This window comes from Festucalex cinctus, chromosome 12 (genome assembly GCF_051991245.1).
Source record: "Festucalex cinctus isolate MCC-2025b chromosome 12, RoL_Fcin_1.0, whole genome shotgun sequence".
In the NCBI taxonomy this organism is placed as follows: Eukaryota; Metazoa; Chordata; class Actinopteri; order Syngnathiformes; family Syngnathidae; genus Festucalex; species Festucalex cinctus.
The window spans coordinates 15,864,142-15,880,485 of NC_135422.1; the positions used below are offsets into that span (position 1 = coordinate 15,864,142).

Sequence of the window (16,344 nt, forward strand, 5' to 3'; positions counted from 1 at the left end):
AGGTCATCGCTTTTGATCACAAATACAGGTTGAGTTTCGAGGGATATATATAATTTTTAAACTTTTCTTATGGGAACTCACCTACTAGCGGATTTTTATGTGACTTTTGTTTTTTTGTGTGTGCTTTCTGCAATGCGCTAATGTGGCACCCAAACACCTTAACATTGTCATTATAGAAAGTGCACAACAATACACAACAGCTCACTGTAAATAGGAGAGTTTTTACCGCCAATAGTTGTTTGTTAGGTTACACAGAAAATTATTATGAATCAGTCCAAGTTCACTGTAGCTCAAATTGAATGTATTTACATAAATGCGACGTCACACTTTTTCACATTTGAGACCTGCTGTCAAATTTTAGACTTGTGGTCTGCCATTGTTGTTTTGCTTATTACTCACGCTAAAGCATGTTTTCATTTGAAAGATATTTTCAGGATTTGGATTAGGGCCTCGCCAGTCTGAAATTTTTTTATGCCAACTCTGATGTTTTGGCAAGGTGAAATTACGATAGCATTATATGTATATACAGGACTGTCTCAGAAATTTAGAATATTGTGAAAAAGTCCTTTATTTTCTGTAATGCAATTAAAAAAACAACAATGTCATACATTCTGGATTCACTTGGAAACACTTGCAGGTGTTTCGAGTTATTAATTAGATGATTCAAGTGATTAGTTGAATAGCCTGCTAGTATACTATTTCATGATATTCTAATATTTTGAGATGAGATTTTAATATTTTTTATTTATTTATTTATTGTGTGGTGTAGGGTATAAAGGAGGGTCTGAAAATGGCTGGCACTAAATGAGTTGTTAATTGGTGACATCTGCTTTCAAATCTGAGCATTTTCAGGCCTCAAATTGCCATCAGTCAGTTTTTTCTCTCTCTTTTTAGTGGAAGCATGAAACAGGGGTGTGCAAACGTTTGTGCTCAAGGGCCACGTTTGATTTTTAAAACAGACTGACAGGCCAGGTCATATTTTGAGGTTAAAAAATAAAAGTAAAAATTATTATATAAGCTATGTAAAATGGTATATATTTAAGTGAATAACAGTTTAATAATGTCAATATCATAACAAAAAATGTATAAAATAATTTCATGAAAAAAAATAATTCACAATTTTTTTTTCAATTTATTTTATTTATTAACTAACTCATTTAAGAAATATTTATATATATATATATATATATATATATATGTATATATATATATTACTGCTACTAATGTTATTTATTTATTTGGAATTAATAAGTTTGAATGAAGGAAATAATATATAGAGCGAGTCTTAATTTCTTTTAAATATAAATTTGAAAATCGTGAGCCTTGTAGAGAGCATTGTGGGTAGCACGTCCCCATAGCTTGACTCCACTGCCACTTTCTCCTCATCTATGGTCATTACGCTCTGGACCAGTGGTCATCCCCCACCACTCACCCTCGGGCCCTTGGTCACATTTCCCTGTGAGTGACCACTGCATTCCCAGCATGCAACAGGCCATCGAGGGTTCAAGTGGAAACAGTCCCTTGACATGTTATGTGTTGGGTGGACCAGCGGCGATGACATCATCGGGCAGCCGTTAGATGGAAAAGTGTGTTTCTTTTTTTGGAAAGAGTCACATTTTCCTGTCATGGGACTTTTTAAAATTTTTTATAAAGTAACTTGCTTTCTTACGCTATGCAGTTAGAATGGAGACTGGCTCCCAACTATATAGTAGAAATCTGCAGTTGTATTATTATTATTATTTTTTTTTTTTTTTAATTACAGTCTAGTGGACCTCATCTTCAGCCGATGTGCGAATGAAAATCACAAATAGTCTAGTTTTCCCACGTAAAACAAAAAATCTACAAACAAACATTCTTTCTTTCCTCAGCATGACGGAAGGCCTTACTGCCACAAGCCGTGCTACGCCGCCCTCTTTGGGCCCAAAGGTGCAGTACATGATGATTTTCTTTTTTTCTTCCTAAATGAACCTAGGCATTTCACGCATTTTTTTTTTTTTTTTTTAATGTTTGCAGGCGTGAACATCGGCGGCGCTGGCTCCTACGTGTACGACGCGCCAGCCAACAACAACAACGCATCGCCCGCCGGCGGGGACAACGCCCCCAGGCAGACCGAGGAGAAGAAGACGTTTGTCGCCAAGCCACCATCCAAAGGTGAGTCCAATTCAGATGGCACAGTTCAACTTCCAAGCTAGAAAGGCTGAGTGACTCACAAATGAGATGCACCAAAAAGTCCCCACGTGCTGTTCGATAAGCGTCCTGTTCCCACGTCTATCGGATGTAAGCGAAACAATTTGTAACGGATTTTGTTTTATCTCCATGAGACACTTTGCACACAAAAGTGTTTGCTTTCACAGCTCTTTGGCACCACCTGCAGGTTGGATGGCAACACTGATGGACACGAATGGCAAAATAATTCTTTCAATTGAAAAAATGAGTAAAAACATTTTAATTAACCAATTTTAAGAAAAATGTATGCAATAAATATTATAGCTCTCTTAGTAATATAAATCCCAGATTAAAAGCAGTAAAAAGGTCAAAGTTGTGATGTTGCTCCCCTAGCTTGTAATGCAGAGAATATGTCTGCCTTTGGTGTTGCCATGGCAACCTTAAACACTCGCACGAGTTGGCTTGAAATACTGCCCAGCCAACGCAAACATGTGATTTGTTGCCCTCGTGCTAATGTTTGTTTGTTTGTTTTTTTGTTTTTTATTTATTTTTTTTTATTTTTTTTTAACAACTCTGTGTATGCAGCTGGAGGCATCACCACTTTCTCCGGCGAGGCCAACATGTGTCCCAGATGTAACAAGAAGGTCTATTTTGGTGAGTACGATTGATCCATTGACAATCAAGTCATAGACAATACACATAAAGACTATCTTTAAAAAAAACAAAAAACAAAAAAACGGCATTGTGAATGTGATAGAAGTACAGTGCTGCCTTGACTTAAAAGTTTAATTCGTTCCATCACCGTGCTCGTAACTCAAAACTGGAAACATGTAAAAGCTATGACTGTAATGCCTTCATGTGAATTTTCACTTTAGCTGCAAATTTCTGTTTCCGTGCCATTGGCTTTAATTTTGGCATCAGTGTTAGCTTTAGCTGAAGATTAGTTGAAACTTCAGCTTTATTTTTAATTTTAGGTTTGGCTTAAGAGTAAATTATAGCTCTAGTCTTAGCTTTAGTTTACACATCATGATCACCTTCCAACACTAGGGGGCAGACATTGATATACAGTAATACCTTTAAGATTTGTTTGTATATTCACAAAGTAGATCGTAACACGAAGTTAGCAGACTTTTGGAAGACAGTTGTTCTGTTTTTTTTTTCTTTTTTTTTTTTTTTTTTAATACACAAAGTGTAATTAATTATCTTTGTTCTATGTTTAATTTCTAAAGTAAAATTCAACTAGAAATGTCAAGAAGCAGCTTTTGCCACTTTACTGTTGTGACGTTTGCTGCTGCCCTCTGGCACTTGTATCTCAAATTTGTGCTCGCAACTCAAGACAGCATAATCAGCCGAGCAATGACAAAAAATCTCACGAGTGCCAAGTGGCTAATGTGCGAATTATAAGTTGTGATGGAGCAAGACTGTTTTTGACTTGGGCAAAAACGAGTGGTGGACTCCCCGTAAAACTTGTCTTCTGGTCTTTCATGGTTGTGTGTGTGTGTGCGTGTTCGTTGTTGCGTAGCCGAGAAGGTGACATCGCTGGGCAAAGACTGGCATCGCCCCTGCCTGCGCTGCGAGAGGTGCAGCAAGACTTTGTCCGCTGGCGGCCATGCAGAGGTAACCATCGGCAACAAGACTCTCACGTGGACATTGAAACGCAGCTCAGATTCACTCTAGCCGCATATTTTCCTATGCAACCACTATGATTGTATGGAGGACCAAAACATCGCAAAATTCAAAATAAATAAATGACTAAGTAAATAAATAAATGACTGAAAGTGAAAATAAAAACTAATAAAAAAAAACATTATTCGAAAATTATATCCAAACTAGACTAAGTGCAATTTCTGGAGAAATTGCGTGGGAATGCTGTAAGCTAAATGCTAATAGGTGAATGCTAAGATTTTAATACATATGGAATGCTTATGAAGTAAATCGAGAGACAAATTATGAAATTATAACCTCCTGGTTACTGGACAATGCGCTTTACCAACTGTGCCACCGAGCAGTATCAGACACCTGGTAATGATGATAAGTTATATTTATGGAAGTGGATGTGGAAAGTGATACATAGAGAAAGTTCAATGTCTGTCCCATTGTAAATGAATGGAGAAAAGTTGATATTAAATGTTAAATTGTGCAAATACTGTAAGTAATGTGGAATACGAGGATAAATACCCCAGGAGGCATGCATTTTTGAAGCTAGTTGAAATTTGAAAAATGTAAATTTGAAGTATCCTGTGGGAGTTGTTACGTGGCAAAAAAGTGTGGAGAATAAAAATCACAATAACATATGGGAATGCTTCAGCATACCCACAAAAAAAAAAAAAATATATATATATATATATATATATATATATATATATATATATATATATATATATATATATATATATATATATATATATAAAGTCATTTATTTATTTATTCAATTGGAGTTCTCCCTTGCAAGCCGGCGAAACTTCCTTGTTTGCCGAGCTGCTCACTCGACCAATGACAGGCAGTTTCCAGCAGCGGAGTCCGACCCAAGATGCGCTTAGGACCGCCCCCTCACTTGAATAACATTTTGACTTGACAGTACTGCCAAAATTCAAAATAAATGACTGCATTAGAAATAAATGACTAAAAGTTAAAATAAAAATGGATGTAAAAATATAATTCAAAAATTAAATACAAATTTATTTTTGTTGTTTTTATTTCCATTTATTATTTTTTTATATAAGTTTTGAATAATATTTTTTAAATTTTTGTTTTTTAATATTGTTATTTTCACTTTTAGTCATTTATTTATGTTGTTATGTATTTATTTAGAATTTTGGCAGTTTTGGTCCTCCATATGTTTGAGCCACTTATGCCATGCTACTAGAACTTAGCTGCGATCGCCACTTTGCTACCACCATAACTTTTAGCTACTTTCGTCACTATGCTGCCGCTACAACTTCTTTCATCACTGTGATAACACTGTAATGAATCCACCTGTGTCGCTATGCTACTGCTTTGACTTAGCCACATTTGTCACCGCGCTGCCTCTACGATCTAACCACGTTTGCCGCTTTAGCTGCCATGCTAACATTATTCACCTGCTTTCGTAGGTAGCTATGCTCCAGTTATCACTTAGGCGCTTTTGTCGCGGCCATACTTGCTGCCACATGCTGCTTCATCAAGTGTAAATTTATTGTGATTCTTTCTTCATCATTTTCCAGCACGACGGCCAGCCTTACTGCCACAAGCCATGTTACGCCGTTCTCTTTGGGCCCAAAGGTAACCGCTAGGGGGCGCCGTTGAGCCGCCCAATATCATCAGCAACACCGCAACCTGAATGTCGTGCACACAAGTCACACACACTACACAAGGGGTGGGCAAACATTTGTGCTCAAGGGCCACATTTGATTTTAAAGCGGAAAAGTGTGGAATGAAGTAAAAGATTGCAAATGAGGAAAAGTACATTTTAGATTGTAAAATATTTTTTCTAATTCAAATATATTTTTTATAAATTCACAATAAATCAACTAAACTAAGTTAAATGAATTTAAAAAAACACATTTTAATGAGTCAATTATAGTTTAAACAACATTGACTGCAACAACTATTCCAAAATGGCGTGTGGGCCATAATAAATATTGGAGCAGACCACCCTATGTGCCCCCCCCCCACTTTTGTGCCATACTTTGCCCACCCATGCACTCCAGCGCCCGATATGCAAATGAGCCTCCCCCAACTCGTGGCCCTTTGTGCTTCTTCCTTCTGCAGGCGTCAACACGGGCGGCGTGGGCAGCTACATCTACGAGCCCGCCCAGTGACCCGGCTTTCCTCTTCCCCGCTGGGACCCACCCGCCCCACCCCACACCTGCTCCCACCCTCCTTCTCCATCGCCGCCTTCTCCTGACAACTTATTCCCAGTTATTTTTTTGCTTTTCATGAAATTCACACCCGTTCTGAGCAAAAGATAATTGGTCCATTTGTGCCCAGCGATTGGCCGGCGACCAGTCCTAGGTGTACCCCACCTCTCATCCCAACGTCAGCCAGGAAAACAAAACAAAACAAAGTATTCCCTGTCATTTCAAAATGTTAAGAAGTAATAAAGCTGTTAGATGACAAAGTGTTTGGTTAGCATAGACACTGCATTGTGTTGCTGTTGCTAGTTTAGCATTGCATCCATTTCGCACTTGCTGTATGGCGCAAAAATGTTTTATTATTGTCATTAATATTCATGGTAGTTTTCATCTGTTTCGGTTGTAGACAGATTGTGGTGTCTGTTGTATATAAGATGCAATAAATACACACTACATGCACAGTGCGACGTGTACCTTTCTGCTTCAACCGTTAAGTCAACATTTGTTTTGCTTTTGTTGGAGTTCATAGAAGTGTAATTTAGCAATGTCGCCACTAGGTGGAGCAACCGCTCTAATTTAACCTAGTGTACTGTCATCATTAAAATATATCCTGATGGCCCTACGATTGTAATTTTTTATTTTTTTTTAATACAACTTAAGTATTGTATCCCCATTTAGATTGGCTGGTGTACCTTGACGTGGCTGAAGAATAAGAATGGTGTGACGTCATCCTTTACATGGGACAATTTCCCCTTTGGCTTCCTGTCAGGAAGTCACAGGTTAACAGCACAGCACTCTCGGATATGTATCTTAAAGAAGCACTGTGTTTTTTTTTTTTTTACTAGCCAGAGATGCCAGCATGCCACCTCATGATTAATTTTATTGAGGCTGGTTGTCATACTCACGTTATTTAACCATATACATATGTTTTTTAATTACTTTTTGAACAAACATGAAATTTTATAATATTTGTAGCTTATTTTTTTGCACGTAAAAATGATTCTCTATACTAACAAAAGTTTACACAAAGCAAGAACAAGGCAATTGTAATTGCTTCATATCAAACAAAATACATATTTTTTGAAAGAATGTTTTTCTGTCTTGTCTAAACAAAATAACTGCAGAAATAAAAAAAAATCATTCTAAATATTCACAATTGTGTTTAAAATATTTCAATTTTTATGAAATATTTTTAAATCAATACAATTTTTTAAAATAAAAATTATAATTTTTTCAATTATATTTTATTAATGTACATTGATAAAAAAAATACAACAAACATGAGCAATCTTTTAAAAAATATATATATATATTTTAAACATTTTGATGTAGTTTTTGAACAATATCCATTTTTTTGGAATATTTTTGTGAATTTAGTATGTTTTGATGGTAAAAATGACTACTAGCACATTAATAATAATAATATACTAACATCCCTGTTTTTTGTTTGGGTCATAATGTGACGGGTTGACTTCATTGGATGACAGGCCACGCCCTGACCGCATGCCTTCGCTACCATGTCAGCGATGAAAACGGGTTGGCTGCACACTACCGCACCGGTTATTATTGTTTTTCATTTAAAAAGCTGAAATTCATTCATACAGTCAGTCTGCAATATTTTCCACACTAAGGTTGCCTGGATACAAAACAGTGGCTTCAATGCTGATGCCAAACCTACTATAAAATTAGACTTTTAATGGATATTAAAAAAAATAAAATAAAAAATGGCTGTTATATTTTCCAGTGTAAAACGACTCCGCTTTTGCTCCGTTCTTTTAATACATATTCAATTCATATGCTGTGACATCACGTTCTGGGCGTGGCAATTTCCACTTTTTTTTCTTTTATTTTTTATTTTTAAACTTAATTTGAACCATTCTAATCCTAAACTGTTCATATCATTCCACATAGTTTAATATTATTCGACATCAATCCACAACATTCATTGTTATTTCATATCAAAAACAGTCCAAATGATTTTGTTCTGTGATGATCATTCAGTTTCATTACATATCATTTCTTATTTTATATCATTCATTCATTCATATTCATTCCTTATCAATAAGTTTCAGTCGTGATTTCGAGACAAGCCGCTAACACATCGTAGCAGCCGCATAGTTTTTAACTGTGGTACGTATTTGTGAGGCTTAAAACAGGGAAACGTATTGATCGGCATCTCTGGTTACGCACGCAGGAAGTCAACAAAGACACACTTCCTCTGCTAATTACTGTGTTGTAGAGCAAAGCATGTGCTGTCATATGTCCTCATTTGCATTCTTCCCGAGAGAAAAGTTCAAGCAGCTATAAACAATACACCTTATCATGCTCCTTTTCACAGTATCTTGTTACAACTATGTGGAACTTTTCATTCCGATCGGAAGCGAATACTTTTGTTTTGGCACCGTAAACGCGCCACTTGAACTTCGAAGACTTCCAAAAAAGAAACAGCAAAAAAAAAAAAATGTTGATGATGACTTGGAATGCAGCTTGTCTGAGAAAAGCGAGGTTTCCACGCCAACCGCCTCCTGTAACAATAATAACGAACTCAGCAGCCATGTTTTCTTAAGCGATTATGCTCCTCCACGAGGGTCCCTGGTGGACCCTCGCCGCTGCACTGTGGGAACGGCGGCAACCGTGTGATGACTTCACAGGAGCGGCTGACCACTTCAAGTCACTGACCTCAGCTGATATTTTTGAGGCATTTTTATTGCTTGAAAGACAATATGGGGAAAAAAATGCCATTGTTGTCTTTGGACGTCATCGCATTCCATCTTGCGGCTCGTCTTCCTCCAACTCAACACCTCATCTCAGTTTCACAATGCTGATATTGTTCACACTTGCCATTCATACTTGACACTCTTGACGGATGCGGAACTGATCTGCATGCATACGCTCACAGGATGCCGCAATAGGTACATTGTGGTACATTTGTTTTATTTGGTACATTAGGGTACACTATAGGTAAATGTGTTTCGTTAAGTAGGGTAGCTACATTAGGTATATTTGGTACAATAGATTATATATTTGTGTTCATTATTTTTATTTGGTACATTAGGCATACTAGTTTCATAAGATACGTGAGGTGCATTATGGTCTATTTCAGACACTAGGTGCATTTGGTACATTAGGTGCATGTGGTACATTCGACATACTAGTTTCATTAGGTACATGAGATACGTTATCTACATGTGTTACAGATACTAGGTTTGGTATATGAAGTACTGTACATGCATTAAATTAAGGTACATTAGGTACTTTATGTACTTTTGGTTCATGTGGGCATGTGAAGCCCTTTGCAACTTTTGTGTGATTAAGGGCTATATAAATAAACTTGACTTGACTTGACTTGACTTGATTAGTTTCATTTGGTACATTAGGCATATAAGTTTCATAATATGCATGAGGTACTTTAGGGTACATTAGGTGCATGAGATATTCAAGTTACAGATGGTACATTAGGTACTCTGTACATTAGGTGGATTTGGTGCATTCAGTTGATTTGGTACATTAGACATACTGTTTCATTCGGTACATCAGGTACATGCGTTACAGGTGGTAAATTAGGTATATGAGGTACTGGACATGAATTAAATTACATTAGATACTTATGTACATTTGGTTCATTAGTTTCATTTGGTACATTAGGCATATAAGTTTCATAATATGCATGAGGTACTTTACGGTACATTAGGTGCTTTTATATACATTAGGTGCATTTGGTACATTTGGTATATTAGGCATTCTGGTTTCATGGGGTAGATGAGGTACATCAAGTACATGAGTTTCAGGTGGTGCATTAGGTATATGAGGTACATGAATTACATTAGGGTATATTTTTATGTTCATTAGGTACATTAGGTGCATAAGGTATAAAAGTTACAGATGATACATTATGTACTTTATGTACATTAGATGCATTTGGTGCATTCAGTTGATTTGGTACATTAGACATACTATTTTCATTAGGTACATCAGGTGCATGAGTTACAGGTGGTACTTTAGCTACATGAGGTACTGGACATGAGTTAAATTGGGGTACATTATTGTGTACATTTGGTTCATTAGTTTCATTTGGTGCATTAGGTATACAAGTTTCATAATATACATGAAGCACTTTAGGGTACATTAGATGCTTTACTGTATATACATTAGGTGCATTTGGTATATTAGGCATTCTTGTTTCATGAGGTACATCAAGTACATGAGTTACAGGTGGTGCATTAGGTACATGAGAACATTAGTTACATTAGGGTACATTAGGTTTTTATGTTCAACAGATTCATTAGGTGCATTCAGGTACTGTACATGAAACACACGAGTTACATGAGATACATTAGGTGCACGAGGTACATTAGGTACATAACGAGCATGTGATACAAGCTGTACTTTAGTTACGTTGGATCGCTGTATTACCACTGCAAGTACTGCTGCTACTATTGTGTAAAATGTAATACTACTTCATGCTACCGCACCTGCTGCTATTACCACTTCCACTATTGGGTTCAGAACTTCACACTGGTTGGTAAAACAGAAAAAATGGTGACATAAGTGTGGAAAAAGGGTGTTGTAGATATGTTTGGCAGCTGTTTTCCCGCCATGTGTCGCTCTGGAAGCCATTTGACCACGCCCACATGTTGCCACACACTTGCTTTGCAACACACGTTGATGGAGGGAAGGAAGGAAGGAAGGTCATCACCCGGGCCGGGCCGATGAAAGCGTCGGCCAAATTCTACTGCGGGTTTATCTTCAGATGAGCTCACATGTGCTGATTTTGGCACTTGTAAAGAAGATTCGACCCTCTCAACATCCTCAACTTCCAGTTCAACACCATTTGTCAACCTTACACATGTCGTACTTCAAAAGCGCCTTTTTTTCCGATGACGTTTGGTTTTCTTTCCTCAAGGATAATCTGTGGATTTTTTTTTTTTTTGAGTAAGGAGCAACCCAGAACAGATCCGCACACCTTTCTGTCTGTCTTCCAGGTCCCCAAATCGCAGCACATTACTGTTAATAGTCCTTTGTTACAAATTCCACTTAAAAAATGATTTTTTTCCAATGAGGTTTGGTCTTTTGTTGCCATGTGGATTTTGCGTTTGAAATCAGTGCTTAAAGTCTGGAAGCAAACGTGCACAGCATGTCGACTGCTTTAGGCTGTAAAGTCGACGTCTGCTTGGGGTGTTGACAGAAAAACAATAAACAATTCAAATCTTTTCCTTCCTGCATGCACGCGGCTCTTTTTTTAATTTTTTTAATTGTGTCAGTGTGTTTTGGTGGAAAATGAGTCATGCTTTCTACTGTAAAAAGGAAAAAAAAAAGTCCTTTAAATTGGATCCAGAGGGTTTTTTTGTTGTTGTTTTTTTTTAAATTGGTGAGATAGACTATAATGATAATGGCTTCCAGGAAAAAGTCTTGTAAAATGCAATCAAGATGCATTGGAGGCATTTGTGGCTGGCAAGCACACTAGGTAGCATGCTAGGCTAATGCTAATGCTAAAGCAGTGCAATTCAAAGCTTTGTTTTGTTTTTTTTCCTGCCAAATCTGTTTACCTTTTGCACAACAGGAGCAGTCTCACCAGCAGTTGTTAAGAAGGAGAACAGGAAGTGACATCACTTGTTAGAAAAGTTCCATTTTTTTTTTTTTTTTTTGCTATTGTTTTTTTTGTAGTTTTGTTTTCATAGTGCTTGATTTGTATGAACGTCATCACCTTTTGTGTGTGTGTGTGTGTTTTTTTTTTAATCTAGCTTTTTCCCCCCACACTTGTGTCCGGTTTTGCGTGGCAACAATTTGACCCAGGAAAAGATCGTTTTTATTTTCATTACTTCCTGTGGGAAAAATGTAAGCATTTTTTTTTTTTCATTAGTCGAAGAGTTGCGAACAGTTTGGTGACATCATCATCTTATGTGAATCGATCCCATGCTCTCCTCTTTGGTTTCCTGTTGTTGGGAAACTCCCTGTCGCTATGGCAACCATCTTAACAAACAGTCAGTAGTTGCCACGGGCAACCAATCATTGTTTATGTGTTGTTTCAGACCGATTAGACTCGATGCAGCATGAAGAGCACGCCTCGCTACACATTTTGGGGAGGATTAGGAACTTTTTTTTTTTTCCCAAGAATGTTTTCCCAGGAGCGGATTTTCAGTAGTGACGTGTTCAAGTTGCATGCTTTCATCCCTAACCTTAAACCCGACCTTTTACCCACAAACTCTAGAACCCTTCCCCCTAAAACCTGAACCCCTAATCCCCATGCATACCCGTCAAATCTAAACTCAAATTCAAATCTTGAACCCGTAACCTGAAACCAAACTTTACCTTGGACCCCCATCCCTACACTTAACCATCAACCTTCGAACTTTAGGATTTAAGTTTAACTCTTACCACCTAACTCCTAATCAGAACCAAAACCCTATAACTAATCCCAACCCCAACCAGAATTTTAAACCCTGATTCCTTAACCTTTTATTTTGTCTAACATAAAACACAAAGCCTGATCTTAATCCCAAACCACCAACCCCAAATCTTGAACTCAAACTCTAAGCCCAATGTTAACCTTTAACCCCAACATTCCATCCAAACCTTGACCTCAAACCCTAAACCCAACCCAAATGTCACCAATCCCAACATCAAATTGCCCAACCTTACCCTAAGTCTAAACCTGAATCCGAAACCCAAGGCCATAAAATCAAGCCTAAATCCTTGAATAACTTTTCGTGTGGATTTTGTGTATCGTGTTTCTATTGGTCGGCTGCCGATCCACCACACTGCGCCATCGGCCAAAGGTGAGTCCGCGTGACAATTGTTTGGTTGCCACGGTAACATCATTAGCCAACAAGAAGCCATGTTTGTTTTTTTACGACATTAGGCATACAAACACACAATGCTCACTGATTATCTTCAATATTTACATACATGTATATCTACGTAGACATTACAGACTCCATTAATGTCTTTTTATTCGACAGGTTGGACCTGTTGCCGGGCGGGTTAGTGCTGCTGTTGATGATGATGATGATGATGATGTCAGTGGGTTGTAAAATAGTTCCACCCAGTCGGGTCACGTAGATAGGAGACGATTCCATATCAGTAGGCAGACTTTGTTCTTTCAAGGTGGAGCAACCACAGTTTTATCGTCGCCATGGAAACCACATTGCTTACAGTGCAATTTATTAGGTGCACTTACTACTAACTGATGGGAGTACTAAGTACTGTTTTGTTTTGTTTTTAATGAAACAGTCACTGTTTTGTTTTGGGGTTGTTGTTTTTTTTAAATTAATACAATTCCATAACTTCATGTGGGGACTGATACAACAATAAATAAATATAACAATCCAATTAATTAGCCGTTAAAAGTTCTGATATGATCGAATGATAAATCTTACATCAACAGCATAGGCGTGCTAACAAAGCTAGCATCGACGTTGCTGTAGTTTAAAACCCATTAGTGAAACTCTTCTTTGTGTATTATGTATGTCTGCATTATACTGCCCCCTGATGGCCAAGGTGTGCACAACAGAAGGAGCACAAAGTCGATGGTCATGTAATCTGTAATTTTTTGTTGTTGTTAATGTTTTTGAAGGAGCTGGAACAGATTGATGTTTCCATTCATTTCAATGTGGAAAGATGATTTGAGATCCAAGTATTTTGTGTTCACAGAAGGAATTCAAGACACAAGTCAACAGCAGCATCGTTACAGAGGAGTGTGTCTCTTTAACAGGATGACCGAAGGCCTCTCCCACGGAAAAAAAAAAAAAAAAAAAAAGAGAAGTATGTGGAGAGCTATAAAGGCGGCGGGGCAGTTGTGCACACACGCGGCTGTCTTTGTGGTTTTGTAGCACACATCAATCAATCATCGTCACAAAAAGGATCCAAACATGCCAAAGTGTCCCAACTGCAACAAGGAGGTCTACTTTGGTAAGAATTGCCTTCTTTTTGCTTTGTGCTTTCATTGATGGAAGAAACGTGTTGCTTCTGCATCTCAATGAGGAAACAGGAAACGGCTTCAAGTGCTGACATGCATATAAAATTCGATGCTTTATCCGAGATAAGTGTCATACAAAAAAAAGAGATAGATAAGTATTAGATAAATATTAGCTCGGCTTTCCTTTTTTTTTTTTTAAACAAAAGAAAAATAAATAAATAAATAATAAATACATAAATAAATACATAATTAAATAAATGCAGCTATTTATTTTTAGCCAAATATCTTTAAAAAAAAAAAGAGGAGTTTCATGCTTTATCCGAGATAAGAGTCAGAAAAAGTGATGGATATAGCTCACATTTCCATTTTTTTTTTTTTTTTATAAAAAACTTTATTTTTATTTATAAAAACGATCCACTTGTTTTTAAACTACCATGACTGAACTTTTTTTTTTTTTTTTTTTTTTTTTTTTTAGAGGAAACGTTAATTAGAAAGTACAAAATGTAGAATTAAAATTCAATCTTTTTTAATAATTGATATTTTTTGCTTAAAATAAATAGTTAGAAAACCTCACAAAATTTAGAACTTGGACAGCAACCATAACTGGATTATATAATCAAGAGGAAAAAAATAAAATAAAATAAAAAATAATAATAAAAAAATCTATATATATAAATAAATCCTCATTCTTCGGTAATACGTGTAATTATTTGCTTCTATTATTTCTTATTTCAAACTTTTAAACTTTAAAATGTGTCAATTTTGACCAACATCATCTACTCTCAATTAGGTATGAGATTTTTATTTGTGGAATGGGGACAAGTAACGTTTATATTGGTATAAAAAATATAATTTACCGCAGCTTTCGGGTATTGGAAAAAGCATGAAAATGATCATCAATGTGCTTGAATGTGACCTGTGAAGTTTTCATCAATTATGCAGCACTTCCTGTGTGTTCCTGTTTGGATTGATCATGTCGCCAGGTTACCTGATCCATCTAGTGCGAACAATATGGCGATTGCGAGCTCGACTGGCGTTCGTTCCCGAGAGTCTGAGCAGTTGGACAACAGCACGCTTTATCGAAACGACTCGTGCAGGAATGTTATGTAATGGCTATAACGAGCTGAGCAGAGCCAGGAAGAAGCCAAAACATTCCACATCTAATCTGATGGATTTGGTCTCGGGAGGACCACAGTATTGCGCAACACCAGTACCAAGAGGGGGCGGGGAACATGGACAGTATACTGTATGGGAAAACTTCTCAGGGAAAACATCTCATTTCGGAAAAAACAAATTCACTTTGGGAAAGATGAGGGGAATAACTACAAACATAATTGCTACGCGCTCCAATTATCGCTAAACGCCAATGTTATCGCTAAGCGCAACTGTCAAAACAAGTGAACTGCTCATGCTAATGCTATTGTTAGCCAATCAGCACAGATGACATTTCGCAAGCACACGAAATAAGTTCACCGCTAACAGTAAACTGATCATTTTATTTAGCATTATGTTTACGTTGTTGCGCGTAAAAAAACACATTTTTGCGAACCACCAACATTATTGTTAACTGACAATATTACTGATTGCTAGTGATACTGCTAACATTATTGCTAACTGCTAACGCTGACTTAAAGTTATTGACAAGTGTCAAAGGAATGCTAGCCTCCAAATGCTATTGTTAACTGCTAAATTACTTCCAGGTGCAATACCACTACTGGTATTGATCATCAGGCTAACGTTAAATGCTAATTTAATGTTAACCATTTACTGACAGTCAAAGTAGGTAACACTAATGTTACACTAAAAAACAGTTAGCCAGTAATGTTAATGCTATCCACTCATTATTGTTTACTGTTGTTGCTAACGACGAATGTTATCGACGCTTGTAACGCTAAGAGAAAAACTGATTATTAGCAATATGTTTATGTTAAGTCGTGCGTAAAAAGACGTTTTTGTGAATCACCAACATTATTGTTAACTGCTAATATTACCGATTGCTAGTGATGTTGACGGCCATAACCGCTAATGTTATTTATTTGTTTGTTTTTTTAACTGCTAACATTATTGCTAGCTGCTAACACTGACTTAAAGTTATTGACATTTGTCAAAGGAATGCTAGCCTCCAAATGCTATTGTTAACTACTAAATTACTGTCAAGTGCACTACTGGTATTGATTGTCAGGCTAACGTTAAATGCTAATTTAATGTTAACCACTCACTGACGGTCAAAGTAGGCAACCACTAATGTTACACTAAAAAAAAAAGTTAGCCAGTAACGTTAATGCTATCCACTAACATTATTGTTTACTGTTGTTGCTAACCACGAACATTATCGACTGTTGTACAAGTAAACGCAAAAAGAAGTTAACTGCTAACATTATTGTTAACCACTAGCATTATTGTTGAATGCTAATGTTTTTCAATGTCATG

The 16,344-nt window shown here is 36.8% G+C and overlaps 1 protein-coding gene across 2 annotated transcripts in view; it reads left to right on the forward strand.

Moving 5' to 3' along the window:
- The window catches only part of crip2 (cysteine-rich protein 2), a 33,377-nt gene that overhangs the window by 13,321 nt on the left and 3,712 nt on the right, over positions 1–16,344 (forward strand). Inside the window, exons 3-10 of one of the 2 annotated variants that reach the window (XM_077539116.1) lie at positions 1,869–1,926; positions 2,014–2,151; positions 2,752–2,820; positions 3,689–3,783; positions 5,370–5,427; positions 6,160–6,183; positions 11,586–11,611; positions 13,877–13,907. In XM_077539116.1, coding sequence (XP_077395242.1) covers positions 1,869–1,926; positions 2,014–2,151; positions 2,752–2,820; positions 3,689–3,783; positions 5,370–5,427; positions 6,160–6,183; positions 11,586–11,611; positions 13,877–13,907 — 499 coding nt within the window. Of the gene's footprint in view, positions 1–1,868; positions 1,927–2,013; positions 2,152–2,751; positions 2,821–3,688; positions 3,784–5,369; positions 5,428–5,916; positions 6,464–11,585; positions 11,612–13,876; positions 13,908–16,344 lie in introns of those variants that run through there. The other variant, XM_077539115.1, reaches the window with a different exon arrangement.